Raw genomic sequence first — 26,027 nt, forward strand, 5'->3', positions numbered from 1 at the left:
AGAGTAAAGTGAAGCGCAGCTGGCCAATGTGTGTGGGGTGTTTGTGTGTGTGGGGGTGTCTGGGGGTGTGTGGGTAGGTGGGTGGAGTTCCAGCTGGAACAAGTCCGGGTGCCCCAGCAGCACCTAGAGATGAAGTGATGAGTTCTATCCCTTCTCCCTTCTTCCCATGCAGCTTCTCTGACTGTTCTAATAATTATTTGACACAAGTCAATGTGTCTGATTAACAGCCAAAAAGCAAATTCACTTTTGTATTGTGTGAAGCTCCATCAATATATGACTCTTAGGGACAACCAGGCAGTTGAGGCATACGTGCTGTTCTGAGCTAAGGAGAAGGGGGTATGGGCTGGGGGCTTCACTGAGGCATAGGGGGAAGGGCATGTCCTAGAAGGAAAATAACAGATGTTGCTGACTTGGAGGCCATGACAGACACAGAATGCTCCTTGAGGGAGAACTCAGGTAGGTTTGCAACGACTCAGTCAAGGCTGACTCAGGACGAGCACAGAGACACCAGGACACAAGGACACTTGGCACCTGGCTGTGGGGACATCTGCATGCATTCCCACAGGAGGAGAATGAAAAGGACTAGGAACTGGTGGCAGGGGGTGGGGCAGCCACTGTGGCAGAAAGAGGAGGCCTAGATGCTTCCCCGTAGAAGGAGTCTGAGGTGCATCAGTTCTGCCCACTCTCAGGCACAGAGGAGAGAAGGTTGTTCTACACCCAAGAAAGGGCACAAATGCATTCTGGATGTAGCTCTCATCTGGGGAAAGCAGAACAGGCGTGAATGTATTCCCTCCCCTTAGACTCTGGGGTGCGATGTGTGCAAGACTGAGGGGAAGCAGACTGACTCCTGCTGTTCAACCCAAGGCTGAGCAGGCATCAAATATCAGTTACTGAAGGGACTGCAGGGAGGGCTGAGGGCAGAGAAAGGGGTGTTTTCTTTTGTTTCTTTAGCTCAGGTGTGAAGGAGAGAGGAATGCTGCTGGCATAGCCACTGAGAAACTGGGAACACCTGGCTGTCACTGACTAAAATGTGGATCAGATGGGGAAGGGGGGCTGAGAGGCATCTCATCAGGTACTGCATAGGCCTTACCATTCAGGAGGCCCTGGGTTCAAGCCGTGGTACCAAGTGAAAGCTCTACCAATGCACAATGGCCCGCACCTACCTGCTGAGTAACCTGATTCCATCTCAGTCTGCAGATAGAATCCAGAACAGGAGAGGAAGCACCTATGTGCTCTCAGAACCCAGCCAAAGCAGTGGGACATTCTGCAGGTAACACTCACTGGCTCTGAGAGGCAGGTTCCTCTTCAGAGAAATGTATCTATCCCCTCCTTCCCCTGACTACATACAGGAGACAAATCTGTTATGCAAGCTGTCCCCCCCCTCCACCAAGGAACTCTTTCTTCTCAGGGAGGTGACTCCCCAGCACAGTCCTGCCTAGACAATGGGAGCTGTGTTCTCATGAGCAGATAAGTGCCAGCCTTTACTTTACTAGACCATCCTTTGGGGTCCTGAGAGTAAGTAGCTGGACCTCAAATGCAGCCCTGAATTTACTCAACCTAGGAGGCAGAGTCCCCCTCAGGGTTGGAGTGGATCCCCACAAACTTCAGTGTCTCTGGAGGAAGAGACAAGTAGTGTCACTTCTGGCAGCCAAGCTGCTCACTGAGTGCTGGCCCTGCTACCCTCCCAGACATAGGTCTTGGAAGTTGGGTAGAAATCGGATTTGACGTTCTGACCCCTGGCTGGGTCTTGTCCCTCTGACACAGACAGGACCCTGGCTGCTGCTGTCAACCAGAGGAGGTGACCCAAAGAACATGCTCAGATGCTACCTCCACCTGCAACTCAGCATGAAATTAGGCTCTGGGAGAAGCTTCATTCTAAAAAAAAGAATAGTAATGTTTATTGTGTTTTTCAAACTATATACTTTGGAAGTACAAAATAAGGCACTGAGGTGGCACAGGATAATAAAAATAGAAAAAGGAAAAACACCTCCATTACTCCATTCCCTAGAATTCATAGCTGGGGCATACAGTGACGGCGTTCAATCATATGCACACACGTGTTTTTCCTACTTCAATCTTGTCTCCATGGGTATCACCGTAACATTGACTAGCTGTTTAGAAGAACATTATTGACTTTAGAAGAATGTAATTATATCGTTTCTGCTGGCTCTGAAGACCTTGAAGAAAGAAATAAAGACAGATAATTGAGAGGCAGTTGATCTGAGTTTTCTCCCTCCCTTCTAAGCATCCCCCATCCTGGCTGCATCTTTATCTCTCCTCTTTTAGAAGGCTCTTCTTTTGCTCCCACCTGTCTCCCTTTATAAGCTCCTGTCCTGACTCACCACCCTAGCTTAGACCCTGAAATGAAACTATTAGTCCTTGACAACATGAACAGGTGGGAAAGAGGAAGGTGGGTAGGGATAGGAGCAATGGGGAGAGGGGCAACTGGATTCTATCCAGGACCTGCCAGAAATGCCATTGCAGACAAGGATGGGAGGAAGTGTAGAGATGCTCCTGGGGCCATGTTAGAAGGTGCCACTGAAGCCAGAGTACCAAGGAGATTCCAGAGCTTGTGACTGCTGTGACTTCTGTATCTGATCTGCTTGTTTTTGGTGTGAGCCTTTGTTCATGCTCTGATAATCCTACATGGAGTGTGTGTGTGTGTGTGTGTGTGTGTGTGTGTGTGTGTGTGTGTGACCAACACCATGGGCTTGGTTGTATAGAACCAACCAGCTCTGTCTCCCTGGAGGAGAATGTGTGTCTCCCCTCAGACAGGTAGCTCTGTGTTCTTAGATATTCAGGGACACCCTGTGTCACTGAGGTCTGGTGTGGGCTCTGATAACCCTCCTCTGAGATGGCAGGTGGTGCCTCTATTTTATACAAGATGGACCTGAGGTTCTAGGGTCTGTTTTCACTGTAATTAAAAATAGCCATCCTTAAGAAAAAGGACTAATGGAAAGTCAGTAAGTCTGCATACAAGCACCAAAGGGAAGGCTTAGCATTTCCCCCACCTGCTGGACTCCTTGAATAATGGCAAGCTCCACCCCCATCCCCCACATTCTGCTTTGGAAGACTGATATTCTCAGAAGTTCATACCTTGAGGAAACTGTGAGCTATGGATCTTAGCTGCTTCCTATCTTCACTTAATTCAAAGCAGATCAGTTCAACTTTATCTCCTCTGTCACAGAGGATGCTGGTCAGCCGTCCATATACCAGGACTTCCATCATTCCTGTATGATCTTGTATTTTATAATAAATGCATGCATTCCGTATTATTTTCTGCAGAAGAAATTGAATATGAACTGGGTTTAAAATGTCCACATCTGTTAGTGATATTTTTTTCCTCTGAGAGGTGCATATGAACTGGAAGTCCAGACACCCAAGAACCAATTAGCCTAAGGTATTCAAAAAATTCTCTTATAAACTTTTTGTCTAGGTTTCCTTCTTTAGATCTTCCAAAAACAAAACAAAATAAAGAAAACCAAGTAGATTGTTTTTCTATTTATTCCTTCTTCTTGTTCTTCTTGTTCTTGTTCTCCTCCTCCTCCTCCTCCTCCTCCTCCTCCTCCTTCTTTTTCCCCTCCAGGGTTATCTCTGGGGCTCGGTGCCTGCACTATGAATCCATCTTTTCCCCCCCTGCTGTTGTTGTTGCTGCTGCTATTGTTGTTGTTGCTGGATAGGACAGACAGGAATTGAGAGAGGAAGGGAAGACAGAGAGGGAGAAAGATAGATACCTTCAGACATGCTTCACTATTTGCGAAGTGACAGACCCCCTGCAGGTGGGGAGCTGGGGGTTTGAACTGGGGTCCTTGCACTGTGTCCTTGAGCTTTGCACTATGTGCACTTAATCCTATATGCTACTGCTTGGTTGCCCAGTTTTCCTATTTCTTATCTCAGACTAGCTGACCTTCCTTCCTCCCTCCCTCCCTTCTTTCCTTCCTTCCTTCCTTTTTCTTTCTTCTTCTACTTTTTCCTCTTTTTCTAACCATATTTTATTTAATAGGTGAGAGATAAAGTGACACGACAAGGAGAGACAGAGAGGGCGGGATAAAGTCACTTGCATCACTGCTTCACCATTTATGAAACTTCCCCCCTGCAGGTGGTGACCAGGGGCTTGAACTCAGGTCCTTACACATGATAACATGTGCACTCATCTGGGTGTGCCATTGCCTAGGCTGAACAGCTATCATTTCTTTCTTTTATTTTTCTATCGTTTCTGAAGGAATTTGGAAACTGTGGGAGCTGATAACCTTTCCAGGTTTTTTGGCACCTGCTTGATAATAAGGAACAAGGGTCTCTCATGCCTCAAGTCCTCATTAAGTAAATTATGCTACCCTAGTCCTTAATTATCCTATATTCTTAGTTTATTCATTCCTCTCTACCCAAATTTGAATCTAGTGCCATTGCTCTAATTCAGTCTCACTCTACTCATTGATTCTATAAATGCATACACACACACACACACACACACACACACACACACACACACACAGTCATTTAAGTACAGGAAACAACATAGATTGGAGTAAAGAACAAGACTAGAAGATGACATAGTAGAATATCAAACAGTTCTCCAAACAGAAAGTGAGATTAGTCAAGCATCTTATTTCTATATGTTGGGACTGAAATACCTACCCTAATTTTAAGGAGTCTACTCACATTGTTCTTTCTTCTCAATAGATAGTAGGAGAGCTTGGCTTCCTGTGTTTAGGAAGTTAACCAGACTCTAGCTGGCAAGTTGAGACTTTTCTATTCTGGGTTTGGGGAAGAATTATTACAAAACAGTGATGTGGGCTTACCTCGAACACTTCATACACCCCATTCACACATGTTCCTGGAGCTTCCAAGCTAAGTCGACGGATCTGAGGAGTTGCAGTAGCTGCATTCATCAGGGCTTTGGGGATAGTCATTTGCCGATGATGGGTGAGAACAGACACAGATGAGACACTGTATATCTCCAGGAATCCAGCACGACTGATATACTGTGATATTCCAATGATGCTGCCTGGGGTGAATATGTTCATCAGGCTGATGTCAAAAACCTTCACTCTGAAGAACTGGCTCTCTGTAGCCACCGTAGCATGAAACATCCATTTTTCCCCCAAAATGCCCTCGTACGCAAAAGAGTCAGTTACTTTCAGCACTACTACTTCTTTGGGGTCCGGCTGGGTCCCCACTTCTCTGGGGGGTTCATCAGGTACATTATTTCGTTCTTCTTCTTTCTACTTGGAAGAAGATATCAAAGCGTTAAGAAAGAGGACTGAGGGAGTCGGGCTGTAGCGCAGCGGGTTAAGCGCAGGTGGCGCAAAGCACAAGGACCGGCATAAGGATCCCGGTTCGAAACCCGGCTCCCCACCTGCAGGGGAGTCGCTTCACAGGCGCGAAGCAGGTCTGCAGGTGTCTATCTTTCTCTCCTCCTCTCTGTCTTCCCCTGCTCTCTCCATTTCTCTCTGTCCTATCCAACAACGACAACAACAATAATAACTACAACAATAAAACAACAAGGGCAACAAAAGGGAATAAATAAATAAAATAAATATCTTTTTAAAAAGTAAAAAAAAAAATTAAAAAAAAGAAAGAGAACTGAGTATCCCTGCAGTGAGAACCTTCTTGTACTCAATGTTGAGTCTCAGTGAACAGCATATTCAGATGGAATTGGTAAAAAAAAAAAAAAAAAGACCAAGATTATATCTTAGCTGATGAAAGAAATATGCTAACTGAGACAATAAAATTATTTCTTCAGTTTTCAGGTTTTTTTTAATTTGTGTGTGTGTGTGTGTGTGTGTGTGTGTGTGTGTGTGTGTGTGTGTATTTGGAAGAAAAAGTAGTTTCCTTTAAAAAGGATTAACCCAAAAAGAAAATCTCCCTGGAAGAACTCTCTAGAGTGTAGAGGGTGTGGGCATAGCAAAGCAAAAGGGAGTGATTCCACAACCCAAGTGCCCAGTGACAGAAATGTGTATTAAGGGGGCCAAGTGGTGGCACACCCACTTAAACACACATAGCACAAGGACCCAGGTCCCCACCTGTGTGTGTGTGTGGGGGACTCTTCACAAGCACAATCAGTGAAGCAGGTCTTCAGATGTCTCTTTCTCTCTCTTTCTTATCTCTCTCTCTCCCCTCAATTTCTCTGTCCTATCAAATAAATAGGGAGAGAAAAGAGGGGATGGTCACAGAGAGCAATGGATTCATAATGCCAGCATGGAGCCCTAGTGCTAACCCTGATAGCATAAAAAGAAATCTTTAAGAAAAAAATAAATGTATATTAAAGAATCTGTGGTTTACATACACAATAGAATATGACTTGTCTGTGAGAAAAGATGAAATCTTGCCCTTTGCAACAACACTGATAGAACTGAAGGATATTACACTAAGTGAAACAGCTCAGAAAAAGAAGACATCATTATTGTTTTTTCTTTTTTTATATTTATTTATTTTCCCTTTTGTTGCCTTTGTGTTTTTATTATTGTTGTAGTTATTATTGTTGTTGTCGTTGTTGGATAGGACAGAGAGAAATGGAGAGAGGAGGGGAGGACAGAGAGGAGGAGAGAAAGATAGACACCTGCAGACCTGCTTCACTGCCTGTGAAGCGACTCCCCTGCAGGTGGGGAGCCGGGGGCTCGAACTGGGATCCTTCAGCTGGTCCTTGCACTCTGCACCACCTGCGCTTAACCCATGGTGCTACCAATGGACTCCTCATTATTATTTTTTTCTAACTGCACACTCTTATCAGAATAATGATTGAACTATAAAGAGAACCTAAAGGTAGGGAACATTCTCCAACCTTGTTAGACCCAGTGACCTGCCCCATTACTGCATTTCAGGAGAAAACCTGAATGGAAGAGAAGGCGACTGGTGAACTCCCTTGCCCCTCTCCACCACAAGACTTGTCACTTTGGCAGGTGAATTATTTGAAGCTGAGGTTACTGTGAACTCTGCAGGCTGACCAGAAATTTTAAGCACTTCCTTAGCTACATAGAGGACTGAAAATTTGGATTTCTTACCCAGAATTAGTTTTTGTTTCTTCTTCTTCTTCTTCTTTTTTTTTTTTTTTTTGCCTCCAGGGTTATCATTAGGGCTTGGTGCCTGCAGTATGAATCCACTGCTCCTGTGCTTTTTTGTTTGTTTTTTGGACAGAGGGAATTTGAGGGGGGAGAAAATAAAGAAGGAGAGAAAGATAGACACACCTGCAGAGTTGCTTCACTGCTTATAAAGTAACCCTCCCAAAGGTGGGGAGCCTGGGGCATGAACTAGGATTTTTTTAAAGCACAAATAACCTTTCTATGGGAGAAATCTATGTATATGGCAGGACAAACACCTAACTATAGAACACTCAGTTTTCCTCATCTGAGTTCCCTTCTTCCTGTTATGTGAGTCCCCCCCCCCTTTCCTTGAAGCCTCAGACTCTCAGTCCACTCTTAGTTTAGAATATATATTCCCACCTTGCTCCCATTCACTTTTGAATCTACACTGAAATAACTTCCCCATCTCCATGTAATTATGTTTGCTCTTTTCTCCTACTAACTTTCTAGGTATTGAATTAATTGCTTGAATATTCTAACAAGAGGGAGTGGGTGGGGGATTTCTCTGACTATACCATGCTCAAGAGTCATGGAAAAATACTTAAATGGAGCCATGTTTGTATGCTCATTGCAGGCACCAGAAATAGCTGAAAGTCTAATTGATGGAATAATCATGCAATTTTGCCATATATTACAATAATAACTAAAAATCTATATTGGTTGACTTCAGGAGTTCCAGAAATATAAAACCCTGGGTAGTACTGTTAAATGATCCCAGTTTGAGGCAAACTGAATATATATATTTGTCAGGGGTCTTACCCAACATCTCGTGCTTGGTAAAAGTGCATGCTCTACCATGTGGGTTATCCTATTATTCTTAAATTGTAATGATATTGTTTCTAAATTCATAGAAAAAGGTAAAATAAGCTACTCGGGAGGTGGAACAAGGATAAAGTACTGGAGTCTGAAGCATAAAGTTCTGAATCTGATCCTGCCATTTCATGTACCAGAGTGATGCTCTGGTTCTCTCCCCTTTCTCTCAAGAATAAAGAAATACATTTTAAAGGATGAGGTAAAATCAGAGAGACTACCCAAATGTGGTATTGTATAGAGGAGAGATTTCACATAGTAGCAACTTGATTATCTTGTCTTCCACTCCAAAGATATTATTTACTTGAGAAAAGCTAAAGGAGAGAAACAAAAGGATGAATATGGGATGATCTCATTCATAGACGGAAGTTGAAAAACAAGTTCAGGAGGGAAAACACTAAGCAGAACTGGGACTGGAATTGGTGTATTGCACCAAAGTAAAAGTCACTGGGGTAGGTGGAGGGAGTTCAGGTCCTGGAACATGATGGCAGAGGAGGACCTAGTGGGGTTGAACTATTATGTGGAAAACTGGGAAATGTTATGCATGTACAAACTACTGTGTTTTGCTGTCAACTGTAAGCCATTAATCCCCCAATAAAGAAATTAAAAAAAAAAGTTGAAGGAGAAAGAATTAGTGATACTATTTATTTGTTAGGTTCTATACTTCTCAACTTGTTCTGCACTATCTTGTCTGTCTTTGCAAACTAAAGGAAACACACTAATATAATTGAACAAACAAATGACTGATACCCTATACTTAAAAGAATTGGTTAGGTGCCCACTGGGTCAGAGATTCTCCTGTGCAGAGAGGCAATAGGAGTTGGAATTCATAGTTGAGCAAATATACACATGATGAATAAAATATTTAAATAGATAAAGAATGGTTTCACAGCCTGAGAGGTGGCACAGTGGATAAAGTGTTGGACTCTCAAATATGAGGTCTTGAATTTGATCCTTGGCATCATGTATTCCAGAGTGATACTTTGGACCTCTGTTTATTTCTCCTCATTCTCCTTTCTCTACTAAATAAATGAATTGTGGGGGCGACATGGTGGCATACCCGAGTAAGCACACATATTACCATGTGCAAGAACCTGGATTCAAACCCTGTTTCCCACCTGTATAGGGTGGAAACTTCACTAGCAGTAAATCCAGACTGCAGGTGTCTATCTTTCTCTTCCCCTCTTTATCTCCCCTGAGCAGTGGATTTGTAGTGTATGCATTGAGCCACAGCGATAACATTATTTGGTAATTGGGTTAACTTTGAAAAGTCCTTTTCTTAGGGTTTGCTGTACAGTATCCAGTATCTTGTATATATCTGTGCTATTGGATGCTTCTAATCTACTTGGTCTAGGCTTTTGAGATAGTCCGCATATCAAATACACAGCCTATATATTAAAAAGATTCAGTTTGTGTTTTGAAAAACTTTGAGACATACAATTGATTTTCCCCCTCTCATATTAATCAACTACTGATTTATATGTCTACATTTTTCTAGGAGTGTACATAAACACCATTACCACCACCAAAAGACTGTGACCCATCCCTCCCACCCACTCCCACCCCCCACTGTCCCAGGAAGCTGCATGTCTACCTCTCACCACAGGGTTTTTACTTTGGTGCCCTACTTACAATTTGGTCAGGTCCTGCTTTTAGTTTCCCTTTCAGGTCTTCTTACTCAACTTCTGTTGATGAGTGGGATCATCCCATACTCATCTTTATCTTTCTGACTTAGCTCACTTAACATAATTCCTTCTAGCTCTGTCCAAGATGGGTCAGAGAAGGTGGGTTCATTGTTCTTGATAGCTGCATAGTATTCCATTGTGTATATATACCACAGCTTTCTCAGCCACTCATCTGTTGTTGGGCACCTGGGTTGCTTCCAGGTTTTAGCTATTATGAATTGTGCTACTATGAACATAGGAGTATATACCTCTTTTTGGTTGGGTGTTATGGAGTCCTTGGGGTATAACCCCAAGAGAGACTTCATGAGTGGAATGACAACCCTTCAGCTTCATTACTCGGGTGAGACCTTTCCTTTTATAGTACACTCTAATTTCATCTCAGGTGGTTCACTTTCTAACAAAGTCCCATAACCTAGATATACACCAGTTTCTGTGAGAGCTTATGTTCACACGTATCCATAAACTACTGCAAAATATATACCTGAAAGCAGAAGTACACTAGGGTTTGCAGTGAGTACCCCCCTAACACTTCCTCTCCACTATTCCAAGCTTTGGGTCTATGATTGCTCAACAATTTGTTTGGCTTCGTATGTTAACTCTCTTTTCAGTCACCAGGTTCCAGATGTCATCAGGATGCTGGCCAGGCTTCCCTGGATTGAAGACCCCATCAATGTGTCCTGGAGCTCAGCTTCCCCAGAGACACACCCTACTAGGGAAAGAGACAGGCAGACTGGGAGTATGGACCGACCAGTCAATGCCCATGTTCAGCGGGGAAGCAATTACAGAAGCCAGACCTTCCACCTTCTGCAACCCTCAATGACCCTGGGTCCATGCTCCCAGAGGGCTAGAGAATGGGAAAGCTATCAGGGGAGGGGGTGGGTTATGGAGAATGGGTGGTGGGAATTGTGTGGAGTTGTACCCCTCCTACCTTATGGTTTTGTTAATTAATCCTTTCTTAAATAAAAAAAAAGTGATTTGTTGTTGTTGTTCCTGTTAAATTGCTTTCTTAATCAGATATATATGTTTTCCTTTCTCTGACCCTTAGAAACAGGATCTCACTATGCGGATTAAGTGTTGTTTGGGGAGGAATAAGAGGGCATATTCTGAGATCCCCATTACTCCCCTCTCCTATCTCCACCAGATTTACAAGTCTCACTCTGCAAAGCTTGTGGGTTCAGATGACGCATACCTCTGATGTGCACATTTTATATTTGGTTGGTGGAGGCATCTGAGGTGTCTGTAGTTTGCTTTCCTCTAGGGTTGAAGCTTCTGGAGTCTGACTCTGCTGCTGGGGTGGCTGTGTGTGCACAGAGGCAGAGTTCTTCTGTTTTGGGTTCTTCTTTATCTGAAATAATGGAGTATTAAGTGAAGCACATCTTTTTATTTATGAAAATATCACTTTTTCCCTCCACTAGATTCTAAGTGACCTTCCTGTATGGCTTCTCTCTAATGCATTTCTCCAGAGATGTTTTGCTAACATAGAAAATTATCAGTCATCCCTTTACATAAAGTACTTCATTTATTTGCTTAATTTTCTACAATAAAGAACACATTCTAGTCATTCCTGGGCTGCTTTTATCTCTTTTCTCTTGTTTTAGTTTCTCAGTCTCTTTTCTCCCATTCCTGGGCTACTTTTGACTTTTTCCCTCTCATTTCAGTTTATCTTCCACACAGTAAAGTTGTACAAATGCAACACACTATGTGTTGCCACATGACTTCCTTCTACCTGGAAAGTATTTCATGGTTTTACTTGGTTAAGAACATCAATCCCTAGAGCACATGATTCCTCATGATGTTGAAAACACTGAAATAAAGATGGCATTTGCATTTGTATTCCTTCATTTAACCTTCAATCCAATCTCATGGGGAACAGGGAAGCTTTTCCCCACTATTATGCAATCAAAGGGCCAACTTCCAACCAGATTCAAATTGATCTTACTACAAAGAGGTGAACTCAAAGTAATCTCACTTTGGGCCATGCTATAATATTGGTGACTGTGGCCCTGAATTTTGCAAAATGTTTTCTCACTGAGCACACATTTTATGTCCCATTGAGGCCTAATAATGAATGCTATCTCCTTCCTGTGCTTTTTAAATTTTTTTATTATATTTATTTATTGATTGATAGAGACAGTCAGAAATTGAGAGGGAAAGGAGGGATAGAGAGGGTGAAAGACAGAGAGATACCTGCATCACTGCTTCACCACTTGTGAAGCTTTCCCCCTGCAGGGGGGGACTGGGGGCTCGAACCCAGGTCCTTGCGCACTGTAGCATGTGCAATCAATTAGCTGCGCCACCACCCGGCCCCCCTTCCTGTTTTAATAACATCTATCTCTTAAGTCTGAACACACAAGCATCTTTTGCTTTGGTTCCTCCTCATGAATTATGTTTGTGAAACAGCAAAGACCCAACCCACCCAAGCTTCAGTTAAATGATTTGTCCCTTGGGGAAACCAATATCCCATAACTCTCACCTGCATGAAGCTATGTGTTTCGGTTGTCAGAATCCTCTTATGCTCCTTTATTCTCAGCTGGAAGCAGGTGAGTTGAAGTTGATCTCCTTCATCACATGCCATGTCATGCCATCTTCCTTCCCCCACCACATCCATTGTTCCTGTATCATCCTGGATTTCATAGATTGTTTTTGTGCCTTTTATTGATTTCTGCAATAGGAAATTAATACCAGGGTTCTGAGAAAAACAGTCAGAAACTATACTTGAAAAAGTTCTGATGAAAAAGATGATTGACAGTCATCTGTAGTGTAGTCACTGTAGACTTGGTCTTCTCAGAGCCTCACCTCATTGACCCCCAATTAAATCTTTTATTTATTATTGGATAGAGACAGAAAATTTGAGAGGGCAGTGGAGATAAAGAGGAGGAAAAGACTGAGAGACATCTACTGCCCAGCTTCCCCACTGGGAAAGGTTGGGGGGTGAGGGCTTAAGCCCTGATCCTTGCACACTGTAATGTATGCACTTAACCAGAAGCATCACCACCTGGCCCCTTTAAAGTTCTGCCAGTAGACTGGGAGTATGGATCGACCAGTCAACGCCCATGTTCAGCAGGTAAACAATTACAGAAGTCAGACTGTCCACCTTCTGCATCCCACAGTGACCTACCTAGGGTCCATACTCCTAGAGGGATAAAGAATAGGAAAGCTATCAGGGGAGGGGATGGGATACAGAGCTGGTGGTGGAAACTTTGTGGAGTTGTACCCCTCTTATCCTATGCTTTTGTCAATGTCTCCTCTTTATAAAGAAATAAATAAAATAAATAAAGTTCTGCCAGTGCTAGATATTCCTCTGGAAGATCGATAAAAACGAATTATATGGGAGTCTGGCAGTAGCACAGCGGGTTAAGTGCACATGGCGTGAAGCTCAGAGACCAGCATAAGGATCCCGGTTCGAGCCCCCGGTTCCCCACCTGCAGGGAAGTCGCTTCACAGGCTGTGAAGCAGGTCTGCAGGTGTCTATCTTTCTCTCCCTCTCTCCGTCTTCCCCTCCTCTCTCTATTTCTCTTTGACCTATCTAACATCGACGACAACAATAGTAACTACAACAACAATAAAAACAACAAGCGCAACAAAGGGAAAATAAATAAAATTTTTAAAAAAACTAATTATATTCTAAATACTTAGAACTTACACTTCTAGCACAGCTCTGCTTCCTCAGTCCAGAAGAATACACTCAAACTAGAGCTTCACAAAACTTTGTCAAAACTATTCATGCAGTAGGTTTCATGGAATCTGTGCTTACATACAAGCTTCTATAATTTACTAATCCTCAACTCCATAATCTCCATATATTGAGTGTTCCTCCAAGATCACTTCACCCTCCTTAAACTTGAAGTTCCCAGGTTCTTGCTCACCAACATTATTGCTCACCAGTTCTAGAATGTGCATATTTAAGTAATGTCTCTTAAGAAGTTTACAGAGAAGATTGAAGACAGTGGTGGAGGAAATGACTATGTATAGAAAGCCCAGGACTTGTGTGCTTGAGGTAAGTAGATTCTGGGTTCCACCCCTCCCACATTTGACATATGTCAGAATGGAGCTCTGGCTTCTTATTTCTTCTGGAGCTGACTAAATAGGTAACACAGTTCTTAAAAAATAAAGTTCTAGTTTAAAAGTAAAAGAGAGCAATGCAAATAAATAGGAGAGCAATTCTAAAATAGAGTTAAGTTCTACACTGTTGGCCAGACAAGAGTTTCCTTGACTTGAGAACAGAGTATAGAAGATTTTTTAACTGAGTATGCCTCATCCTGATCAGTTTCATGAATCTGACCAGGAACTTTGGAACTTCTCAGTAAAGCTATCCCTGCTCTTTTCTTATTTTTACACTTATGTTTATATTCTCTACCTTATCAAGTATTAGAGAAAACCAATATTTCTGTTGTTCAGAATCTTTCATGAAGAGGGAATTTCATTTGGTGAGATGAGAGTTCTAACTGCATCTACTGCCCCTGCGGCTACAGACAGACTATGACCCACATAGTCAATGACTGCCACCTCTCCAGATTCAAAGGAGGTCTCGAAACTTTACATCAGGCTTAACCTGATGCTGTTGACTGGCTACGGAAGAAGGGCAAATGCAAGAAGAAGAAGAAGAAGAAGAAGAAGAAGAAGAAGAAGAAGAAGAAGAAGAAGAAGAAGAAGAAGAAGAAGAAGAAGAAGAACTGCATCTACTTATCAGTCACAAGCCCTCAGTTCTTCTTCACTTGACTATCACAACACAAACCCAAGCTTCACAGGGCAATATTTTATTCCACTTGGAAACAAAGTGATCTTTTCTGTAGATGAAATGACAGGTAGAGAGGAAATTGACAATTTGTGCAGATTTAGATCCCAAACTATCCTGGAGCACAGTGGATGAGCAGAGAAAATCAGAGCTGATAACACCTCAGGTTTCTCCATAAACAATATTCTAAAAAAAAAAAAAAAAATCCAAGGTAGTGTCTTTGAAGAGAGTCCTCTGGTCCCACTCCTAATCAGGTGAGAAGACATCCACCTGTCACTAATCTTGAGACAGTCCTGAGTCTTAACATCTGTTCAGTAGCCACCCTCCCTCTGACAAGTCATAACTTCTCATTTCACATGTCAATGGACAACAAAAAAGACAATGGAAAATTTTGAGGACATACCTTCTGGAACTTGAATGACCCAGTCACAATTGTTCCTGAAGCTTGGCTCTGCAGATGGATGATTTTAGGAGTCTCTTTGGCTGTCTTGATAATTATTTTTGAGACTGTCATATTTTGCTCAGGACCTGCCTCAGTTACGGAAGAGCTTTCTTTCACCTCCAGAAACCCTTTGTTTTTAAAGTAATTGGACATGATGATGATGTTCCTGCTGGTGAATTTGTTCTTCAGCTGGGGGTTAAAAACCTTCACATGGAATACATCCTTCTCTGTGACCACTGTGGCATGAAACATGGTGATTTTTCTCTTTTCTGGGGATTCATAGTCAAATATCTTTGTTGCTGTCACTACCATCACAGTCATTGGCTCATTCTGGAGAATACTGCTTGGTCCAGCTGCCTTAGGTGTGGCCTGTTGTTTTGGCTCCTGTGGATGATGAACATAGGAAGGCAGAGGAAAAACTTTCAGCAAGGGAAAAAGCATCACAATGCAGTGAGAGGCCTTAGTCACAACTAAGGCCTTAGATAATGGAGCTAGAGGTGGGAGAGAGAAGGATGCTAGACAGAGAGACGGTATAGCAGGTAGAGGGGAGAAAGGAACCCAACAGGGTCAAGTGTGAGAGAAGATTGTCTGCTAAGTAGAATAATCCCCCCTGAAACAAAGCACCATAGGTATGAGTGCAAAGGAGTTGGTCTCTGTAGACGTTCCCTGGTCTTTTCTCTGGCCTTACTAGGTATTTCCCAACTCCTAACTCCACCCCCTATTTCAATACTTCTATTTTTAAATTATTATCTGGTATGGGAGAATGAACAGAGGCCCTTCTAATTGCACATCACTGAGTGACCTGTTTTCTATTGTTTTGTTTTTAGAGAGAAAAAGGAATGAAGGAGAGACAGATAGAAAGAAGAGATCCCTCTTAAGCAGTAGTCAACTGCCCTAGGAAATCTGTGAGTGAAGTCCATGGTATTCCCCAAATTAAAAGTATTTTGGGGGGTCGGGCTGTAGTGCAGTGGGTTAAGTGCATGTGGTGCAAAGCTCAAGGACTGTTGTAAGGACCCCAGTTTGAGCCCCCAGCTCCCCACTTGCAGGGGGGTGGGGTCGCTTCACAAGTGATGAAGCAGGTCTGCAGGTGTCTATCTTTCTCTCCCCCCTTCCCCTACTCTCTTGACTTCTCTGTATCCTATCCAACAACAACATCATTGTAAATAATAACAACAATACTAATAACAACAACGATAAACAACAAGGGCAACAAAAGAGAAAAAAAATCCTCCAGGAGCAGTGGATTCGTAGTGTAGGCACCAAGCCCCAACAATAACCCTGGAGGCAAAAAAATAAAAATATATATTTTTAATAATGTAAGAAAGGGAGACGGGGTAGGGAAATGGAGAAAACAGACTAGAGCACCACTTCAGTGTGTGAAGTGTCAGGGTTTGAACTTGGAACCTTTGCATTCAAGTACTGTGCTCAACCATTTAGTCACCTCCTTAGCCTACCTTTTTTTTTTTTGCCATGAGGGTTTTTGTTTGGGCTTGGTGCCAACACTGTGAATCCACTTGGTGCCAACACTATGTTTTCCTCCTCTACCCCCAGCCTACTTCTGACTTCCTTGGAGGGATCAGTGGAACCTCCCTTGTCCTTCACCAGCTGTGCTGAGTTACAACTTAGTGCTGAGCCAAGCTTCCCCTTTATTCATCAGATCAGTGCAGTTACTAAGTCTCTCCTCCCTTTCTGGCCCAGGGATTCCACACAACTGACAGGACATCCCTCAGTTTGGAGCACAGGGAGGACAGAGACATGTTTATCGACCACACTGCCACAAATAGTGGGAAATGAGAGAAAGAAGTTCCTACCTGTGGTCAGGGGAAAAAGTTCAGGAAGGAGAGCATCAGTCATGTATGTTTAAGGTTCTTGGCTAGATCTCCAGTACCACATAAAACAGAGTGTGGTGCTCTGGCTTGTCTCTGCCTGTCTCATGTAAACCCTTTTCTCTTATCTGTAATATACAGAACAGTTCCATCTCTAGAATAAGACAGAAGGAAAAAAAGAACTGTGCTCAGAGAGCACATCAGGTTGGTCAAGGATCCTCTGTGGGAGCAAAAGATGAAAATGCAGTGAGTTCTCATTGTACACATTCAGTCAACTCCCTGCTGACAAGAGTGTTAAGGAGGGGAGAAGTTCAGAATCTCAAGGCTGAAGGAAATGAAGGGAGAAAGGATTGGGGGCTGGGGGCACCTCAGTTTGGGAAGTGGAGGGCTGAGTGGAGGCAGAGGTGGAGGCGGAGGTGGAGGCTGGAGCTGGTGGAGGATGACTGGCTTTCGGGGTCTGCTTCTGGGATGCAGGAGTCTTGGTTTCAGTACTGTCATTGGCTGTCTTCTTCTTTTTCTGAAAGGAAGTTGATGTCTGGTAAATCATGTTTGTATCAAATGAAGTTGGGTATAGAAGTTCATTGGATGGGAGATTGGTTTTTACCTTTATAAAAGTTTCTTGGAGGAAAAAAAAACAAAATGAAAAAACAAAAATCAAAACAAACAAACAAAAAACCCCAAGAGCACCGTCTCCCCAACCAGCTGTAAGTCACAGGCTTGTCTCTCTCAAAGAAGTAAAAAGAGGAGAAAAACTGTCATAAACCTGGTAATTTCTGAAGTGGATGAGGAGTAGAATCTAAAGTGGAATTTTTGTGAACACGGGTGTCAACATTTCTCAAGCTCCATGTGGTTCACACACTCCTATAGAGATGGAAGATCTTAGAACTCTGCCACATGTATTCACATCGTGTTTATTAGAGCCTTGCACAAAGATGTCAAATCATTATTTCACACGAGCTTTCTGATTCTTGAGGGGATGCTGTTGAAGGATCCCCTTGGAAGTGGTCTGGGCATTCCTTCATGGGATCCCCAGGCCATCTCCCCAAGCTCACCCGAGGTGTGGCTGTCTCTGTCCCTCTGGAGGTTGTGGTGCCACTTGTCGTGGGTTCTTCCTCAGTGCTCCTTTCTCCTGCAGTTCCTCTTGCTCTTAGTTTATTTGCAACTGATGAAACAACAAGGAGAAATGAGAACACTGAGCAGCTGCCTAATATGTCTGCTTGTGTCAATGGGGGATGGACAGGGGCTCCTGTGGTAACTGGTGATCACCAGTGTCACCAGCAGACCTAAGAATGGTACAACAGGTGTGTGTCCTGTTCCTTACTACTCCCACCATCTTACTGTGTAGTGGCCGCTTCCAGGGGACCTCTGGATTCCTGGGAATCTCAGCTCCTCCTGTCCCAGCCTGACTCAGCCTGCCCTGCCAAACACTAAGGTGTTTCTGAGTCAGCATCTGAAAAAGGGCTCCTCAAGCCACACAAAAAAAAAAAAAAGAAAAAAGAAAAAAAAAAGGATTATTGAGGGAACAAAGGAATGCCACTTAGATTTAAAGTAAATCTTACTGGTTTTCTTGACTCAGTGATTTTGCAAGAAAGGGAGTTTGTCATATGTGTGATGGCTAGTAATTCATCACAACACTGTCTCATCTTTCTTTTTCTTCGTCACTTTTTTTTTTTTTTTTACCAGAACATTGATCAGCTCTGGCTTAGGTGGTACAGAGGACTGAACCCGGGATTTTGGAGCCTAGGCTGTCTCATCTTTCTATTAATACAATAAAGAATAATGATGAAGAAAATAGTCTTAATAGACTAAATTCCTCAGTTAAATATCAAATATCTGGGGCTAGGGAGATAGCAAAATGGCATATGTGTGTGTGTGTGTGTGTGTGTGTGTGTGTGTGTGTGTGTGTGTGACAGAGTGATTTCTAGAGTTCAGTGCTTGTAATACCATTTTTCATTTCTTTTTCTTCTTTTTATTGAAAGGACAAAGAGAAATTAGGAGGGAAGGGGGAGAGGAAACGGCAAAGATAGATGCTTGCACATCTGCCTTAATGCTTGTAAAACTTCCTGCAGGTGGGGACGGGGGCTCAAACCCAGACCTTTGTGCCTGGCAATGTGTGTGCTCAAGCTTAACTAGATGCACCACAGTTTTTTTTTTTTTTTTGCAAAGAGGCTGTTGCTGGAACTTGACAAGTCCATCACTTCCAGTGGTCATTTTTCCTCTTCTTTCTTCCTTTCTTTTTTTTAAAATTTTTTAAATATGTATTTATTCTCTTTTGTTACCCTTGTTATATTGTTGAAGTTATTATTGTTGTTGTTACTGATATCATTGTTGTTAGATAGGTCAGAGAGAAATGGAGAGAGGAGGGGAAGACAGAGAGGGGGAGAGAAAGATAGACACCTCCAGACCTGCTTCACTGCTTGTGAAGGACTCCCCTACAGGTAGGGAGCTGGGGGCTCAAACCAGGATCCTTATGCTGGTCCTTGCGCTTCATGCCATGTGCACTTAACCTGCTGCGCTACCACCTGACTCCCCTCTCCCTCGTTTTCTCTTCCTTTCTTCCTTCCTTCTTCCCTTCCTCCCTTTCTTCCTTTTTAGACATGGCAGGGAGAAATTGAGAGGGGAAAAGAGAAAGAGTGGGAGAAATGGAAATGTCTGCAGCACTTCCTCACCACTGGTGGAGCTCTCTCCACTGAAGGTGGAGACCGACCAGGGGGGATTCGATACGAAAGACTTTCATGCCAGAGACTCTGAGGCCAATCCTCAGCACCACCATAAGCCAAGAACTGAGCAGTTCTCTGGTATCTCTCTCTGTGTACTCTCTTTCTTTCATTTAAAAAACGAAGTATGTAAAGATACATAAAATAAATGTAAATATTTAAAACAAAAAAAAAGATTTAAAATTATTTTTTTGTTTTGTCATTTCACATATTTTTCACTTCCTGGAATTTATTCTCTCTTTCTAATATACTGTCAAGACACATCTGTCCACATCAGAAAGGAGAGACCTGCAGCTGGAGATATGCTGATGTTTTCCTGGTTCTGGGTCCTAGTGGGAACAGGGGTGTGGCTATTCTGACAAGGAATCTGCAGGCCAGGTGTGAGTTTAGGAGAGTGGTACAAGATTATCCAAACCCCCTTACCTCTGGTTTTCTCCTTCTTCAGTGTATTCATAATATCTTTTAGTTCTGGCACATCTTTCATTATATTTATTAGTTTTTCCACACAAACCACCCCAGGGAACTTCTCCTCCATGAGGTCGGCAATCTGAATCTTATCATAATCCTTCTGCATGGTCTTTGTCAGCTTCAATTCAGTGGCTAGTAGGGACTTCACCATCCTGAAATGATATTCATTCAAGGGATCCAACCCTTTTTGTAGGACGATCTTCTTATACTCGTTCACCATCTCTCTAACTACAGGAGTGCCTGAAGGGAAAAAGAGCAGTGATGTTGTCAGATGACAGAGAGCCTGACTGAGTGCCTGTGTTGTCACATCTGTATGCTGCCCCAGGTGCTCAATGACTTCCTTCACACTTACTGAAGGAGCTCTGCTGTGACTGTCTGCCCCTGTGTGCATCCTGCATTCAAAACTGCTGTTCTACATGGCACCTACCTGGTTCATGGGGTCCCCGCCAGGCCTCAGTACCACCCTCCCCCCCCACACACAGATGCACACACTAGGTGTAATTAACTGAACTGTGTCCCTCTGTGGGTCACATGTTGAAGTCCTCCCACTAGAACTGACAGTGTGTGTATAGGCAGTTGGGTCTTTTCTTTTCTTTTCTCTCTTTTTTTTTTTTTTTTTTTACCTTCAGAGTTATTACTGGGGCTTGGTGCCAGCACTATGAATCCACTGCTCCTGGTGGCCATTATTTTCTGTTTTATTGGCTTGGGCAGAGAGAAATTGAGAGGGGAGGGGGAACTTGAGAGGGAGAAAGACAGACATCTGTAGATCTGCTTTGCCACTCACGAAGTATCCCACCCTTGCAGGTAGGAAGCAGGGGCTCAAACCTGTATCCTTGAGTGGGTCCTTGTACTTTGCACTATGTGCACTTAACCAGATGTGCCCCCTAAGGTAGATTTTTAGGGAGATAATGAGAGCCCAGTCGGGTAAATGAGGGTATCTACATAAAGAGAGGACAGGTTGCATGTACAAACTATTGTATTTACTGTTGAATGTAAAACATTAATTCCCCAATGAAGAAATAAATTTAAAAAAAAGAGAGAGAGAGGACAGGGACACAGGCACAAAGGCAGACACAGAAGAAGGGTCATTTCATGAGGCAGCAAGAAAGTTGATGATACAGGAGTTTGGAGAGAGAAAAGGGAAACAGCACACAGAAAAGCTTATAGGGGGGTTGGGCTGTAGCACAGTGGGTTAAGTGCACATGGTTTGAAACTCGAGGACTGGCATAAGGATCCTGGTTTTAGCCCCCCAGTTCCACACTTGCAGGGGGGTCACTTCACAAGTGGTGAAGCAGCTCTGTAGGTGTCTATCTTTCTTTCCCTCTCTCTGTCTTCCCCTCCTTTCTCCATTTCTCTCTGTCCTATCCGACAACAACAACATCATCAACAACAACAATAATAACCACAACAATGATAAAAAGCTTATAGAAAGTTTATTGGAATAAACAAGTTAAGACATAGTCACCAAGAGAAGAGAAGGGTGGATGGTAGAATGGAGTCATCTGCCTCCAAGGTGAGACAGAGGGAGGCAGGTCAGCAAAGAGAGAGCCAACTGTCTCTTGCTAGGCAGGAGTGCCTGGTTATATGCTTACAACTGAAATTGGATTTTGTAGGAAAGAAGTGTGAATCCAGCCTGGAGTCAGGGGCAGATTTCTGTCCCACTCAATTGCTTCCTATTCAATTGACAGGTGTGGAAGCCTTTTCTTCTGATACTCAGAATGACTAGAAGCTGACTGCTAGTTTTTGCTCTTGCAAATGTCTTTCTTTAGCTGGAGCCAGGTGGTGATGCACGTGGTTAAGCGCATACACTATGTAGTGTATAAGGACCCGTGTTCAAGCCTCCGGTTTCCACCTGCATGGGGAAAGCTTCATGAGTGGTGAAATAGAGCTGCAGGTGTCTGTCTCTTTCTCTTTCTGTCTACCCATCCTCTTTCATTTTCTCTCTGTCTCTATCCAATAATGAAAAAAAGAATAAGAAGGAAAAGAGGTGTCTTAAACCTGCGGGTATTCACTTGCATAGCTCTGAGCTGTTGCTATTCTGTCAGCCTGGCAAAAGCCTTGTTTGTAATTTTATACTACAGCAAGAGTGATGTCCTGCAGACAAAGGATTCAGGCTCCCAGAGACCCAACCCTGCCAGCATCACCACCTCAGACTGCATCCTTCATGACAACAAGGATCTATATTCTACTGCTGCCCCTCCCTGGCTGTGGCATAGATTACTGCCCTAGCAAATCATTAAATGTGCCATCTGCCCTTGGTTTCAGAGTCATTAGGCCCACATCCTATTCCTTAGCTGAACTTCTGTCTACATTTTAGTATAAATATCTACATGATTGTCTTCTGACATTAATCAGTATTAGGAACCACTGTGAGATTTACACAGCAAAGGTACTTGCATACCCTTTGGATACAATATTGAATAGCAAGCAAATGAATAAAGCCAAGGGATGATTTGGGATGAGGGGAATGTAAGAATACAACTGAGTTTGGTTTGCCAATGTCAGTCAAATACAAGAGAAACAAAACAGGAAGTAGATTATCACTAAGCCTAAAGGTCTAAGAAGACAGGATATGAATTCACTTGTTACTTGTCGTTAAGGGTGTGGTTAAAACATAGATTTAAAAATACTGGCAAACATGTCCAGCAGAGGAGCAATTATAGAAGCCAAATCTCCCACCTTCTGCACCCCAAAAAGAATTTTGGTTCATACTCCCTGTAGGAGAGAAATGATAGGGTGAAGATGTCTAGAGGGCTCTGAACTCCAATTCCATCATGACCCAGAGAGAGAATAGGAAAAAGGAAGGAACATTCAGAAGTAGTAATAGGTGTAGGTGTGACTTAGAAAGGAAGAGAAGACAGGACCATAGGGAAAAAAAAGGAAAAATATATACAAATATAGATAGTTGTAGAAATAATAGTTATTCTATATCTGCAACCTTAGGAGAACTACAGTAGCTTCCAATGGAGGGAATGGGGATACAGAACTCTGATGGTAGGAATGGTGTGGAATTATTCCTGTTATCTTATAATCTTGTAAATCAGTATTAAATCATTAATTAAAAAATATTGGCAAATACTCTTTAAGGGGAAATGTTAGGGGAAGATGATCAGAGGGCTCTGAGCCCTGGATTCACTGGGACCCAAGACTTTTGTGGACAGGAACCTTTGTTTTTGTACCATGACTGAGAGGGAAGAATAACTGGAGAACACCCGAAGAAGTCAGACCTTGTTTCCCTTATTGAGAAGGGAGAGGAAAAAGGACACCCAGAAATTGTAACAGGTATAGGTGTGGCTTAGAAAGGAAGTGAAGGCAGGGCCATAGAAGTGAATAAAAATAGCCTTCACCTTCCACATGGGGTCAGCCATCTTTGCCCATCTGGCCCACATGCTTCTTTGGTGTGTGCTTTATCACTTTCCTGATTAAAAATTTAGCATATCAGAAGGAAAATAAACCCTATGAGAAATACTTCGAGTTAGGAAGAAAAAAATCCCTTAACAATAAAATAAACACTAATTTGAGTCTTATAAAAACAAACTATTGAAAGAGAGAAGTATCTTAGTAGCCTTTTCAAGTGGTAGTAAATCACCTATTCAGCACTAAAACTCAGCAAATGGCAGTTAAGGGTTAACTGCAACATACAATTAAAAAATCATAGCAATAAATATTTTATTTCTGTCGTAAGATAAAAATAAAAATACTGGCAAAAGTGGACACAAAGAAACATAGAATAAGTGTAACAAACTGAAATAGAGATAGCAGAAGTTAGCAGAAGTACAGCATTCACATGAATGTGAGCAGAAGTAAAGGCGTTAAAAAAACTTCTTCTAACTTTTTGACCAAAGGCCACTTCACTATCTTTAAAAACTGGAACAAATTATCTTATCAGCTGTTATTTAAATAAGGAATGGTCTCAGTTTGTTCCCCTTTCATAGACCAAATGACAGAATGTCAGCAGAACAGATTCATTACTAAAGGAGGGTGGAAGGCCTCCCTCTCCACCTGGGGCCCCGTATGCCACTTTAGGTTGTACTACTGAAGGTGATTAGGACTACGTGCTGGGGGATATCTTTTCACATCCCCCTTATCTCCTAAAATATTTAGGGAAGGGGGCTGTGTGGGAGGAGAGCTCTCCTGAAAGAGCTTTTTATTTCTTTTGGAAAGACTTAGCTGCAAAGCAAGACAATGTCCTGTTTACCAAATATCAGTTCTCCTCCTCTTTCTGAGAGTTCCCTCCTCCCTGCTCAAGTCCAACCCAGAACCTAAATGCTAAGCTCAACATGGTGCACAAGCTTCATTATCCTGGCTGCCTTTCAGCCTCACAGCTTTCTTATTTGTTAATTTTATTTTTTAATATTTATTTATTCCCTTTTGTTGTTTTATTGTTGTAGTTATTATTGTCGTTGTTACTGATGACATTGTTGTTGGATAGGACAGAGAGAAATGGAGAGAGGAGGGGAAAACAGAGAGGGGGAGAGAAAGATATACACCTGCAGACCTGCTTCACCGCCTGTGAAGCAACTCCCCTGCAGGTGGGGAGCCAGGGGCTCAAACTGGGATCTTTATGCTGGCCCTTGTGCTTCCCGCCACCTGCGCTTAATCTGCTGTGCTACTGCCTGACTCCCAGCTTTCTTATTTCATGATCCTTTTACCACAATATTACTTGTTTTTCTTTTTTTGTTTGCTGGTTTTTGCATTTAGGGTTATTGATGGGGCTCAGCGCTGGCACTATGAATTCACTGCTTCTGGAGGCCATTATTTCTTCCATTTTTAAAGTAGGATAGAACAAAGAGAAGTTGAGAGAGGAAGGAAAGATAGAGAGGGAAAGAGAAAGATAGACATCTGCAGACCTGCTTCACCACTTGCAAATGCCCCCTCTCCTTCCCCAGGTGGGGAGCTGGAGTCTAGGATCAGCTTGAACCAGGATCAGCTTGAACCAGGATCCTTGCACTTTGTACTATGTGCACTTAACCCAGTAGGCGACTGCCCAGCTCACTACCTGGTCTTTTATCCAGAACCCTCTACCACAATGATGTGGCTTCCTATGCATCCTCCTGGCGTGCAGACACACACACACACACACACACACACACACACACACACACACACACGCACGTGCGCGCACGTGCACAATCACAGACTGCTTCTATGTTAGTTCATGCTAGAAACATCTAGAGAGTGGGTTTAGCAATCTCCTTGTTTCTTTGTTCAGGTCCCAGATGGAGAAGCAGAGAGCTATCATTTCCAGGGGTAGATGGAAGAGTTGAACCAAACTTCTCTGATCTTTCTTCTCTTGAATTTTCAATTGATTTTATCAGCCTATCCCCCCCCCCCATTCTCACCCCCTACTCTGGAAATAAAAAGCAGAAGTGAATTCTTCCTTTTAGTATTGTGGTTACAAACTAAGAAAACTGGAATTTGGGGTTATAGAAAGTGTCTGAGGACTTACCTAAGCAAACCTCGATCCTGGTATCTATATCTTGAGGTCTTCTGCAGAAATAGGAGAATCGCTGTCTGCTTGCAGCAGTAGGAAGAGAAGCCAGTAAAGAAATCACAGAGAACTCAGTAAAGGTCACAGACTCTGAAGAATGGCATGAGAAAGTTTCCTGGAAGGTTACAAGGACAAATGTCCTGACTAGTGTCACTTAGCTTGATGAGTTCCTGTGGTCTCAATTGCTGTCTTTCAGCAAAGGAGTGTCTAAGAGTTATGAAATAGTTTTTAAAACTCCTCCCATTCATGCTCATAGCTTTCGATTTCCTAGTTGGAGAGATTGAACTGTGCTTCCTGTTAACTTCTTAGTCACAGTAAAAAGAGTACAGCTCAGTTCTCCTTTTGAAAGTCTTTGTTCGCAAGTGTCTGTGATTGGAAAGAGTTACAAAGATTTTCTATTTTCTTAGCCAGCAGGTTTAAACACGGGCCAGGAGGCTTTCATACCTCTTAAATGAGGCTTCAGTTTCAAATGGGAAAAAGGAATTGCCCAGTTCTCTCCCACGTGTCCTATTCAAAGATCTTGGTGGAGGCATCTGCCTCATGCAGGAGATAGAGTATACATCTTCTGGATGGAGAAATGGTGCTGTGATGTATCTGTGTTTTGACAGTATGTGATAAATCCATGTAGTCAATCCACATGGGACATAATAAAGGAACTTGACTCTTCTGGAATGCTGGTGACTTGTGTGATGGTTATATTCTAGCCTGTGGCCAGAATTCACACTTCACTGATTGAATTTCATGTTGACCCTTGCTCTCAATTATACACACAGC

The 26,027-nt window shown here is 42.8% G+C and overlaps 1 protein-coding gene across 1 annotated transcript; it reads right to left on the reverse strand.

The window, feature by feature from the left end:
• Positions 1-1,873: 1,873 nt before the first annotated feature.
• LOC103120219 (gamma-interferon-inducible protein 16-like) lies at positions 1,874-25,461 on the reverse strand. The gene is made up of 10 exons (XM_016191480.2): positions 25,212-25,461; positions 19,718-20,002; positions 17,630-17,739; positions 16,945-17,094; positions 14,713-15,135; positions 12,048-12,236; positions 10,764-10,919; positions 4,800-5,222; positions 3,097-3,279; positions 1,874-2,177 (listed from the first exon to the last, which is right to left on the reverse strand). Exons 2-10 carry the CDS (start codon positions 19,980-19,982, stop codon positions 2,136-2,138), a joined length of 1,941 nt encoding a protein of 646 aa, XP_016046966.2. The 5' UTR covers positions 19,983-20,002; positions 25,212-25,461; the 3' UTR covers positions 1,874-2,135.
• Positions 25,462-26,027: the final 566 nt, after the last annotated feature.

This window comes from Erinaceus europaeus, chromosome 9 (genome assembly GCF_950295315.1).
Source record: "Erinaceus europaeus chromosome 9, mEriEur2.1, whole genome shotgun sequence".
NCBI classification, from domain to species: domain Eukaryota; kingdom Metazoa; phylum Chordata; class Mammalia; order Eulipotyphla; family Erinaceidae; genus Erinaceus; species Erinaceus europaeus.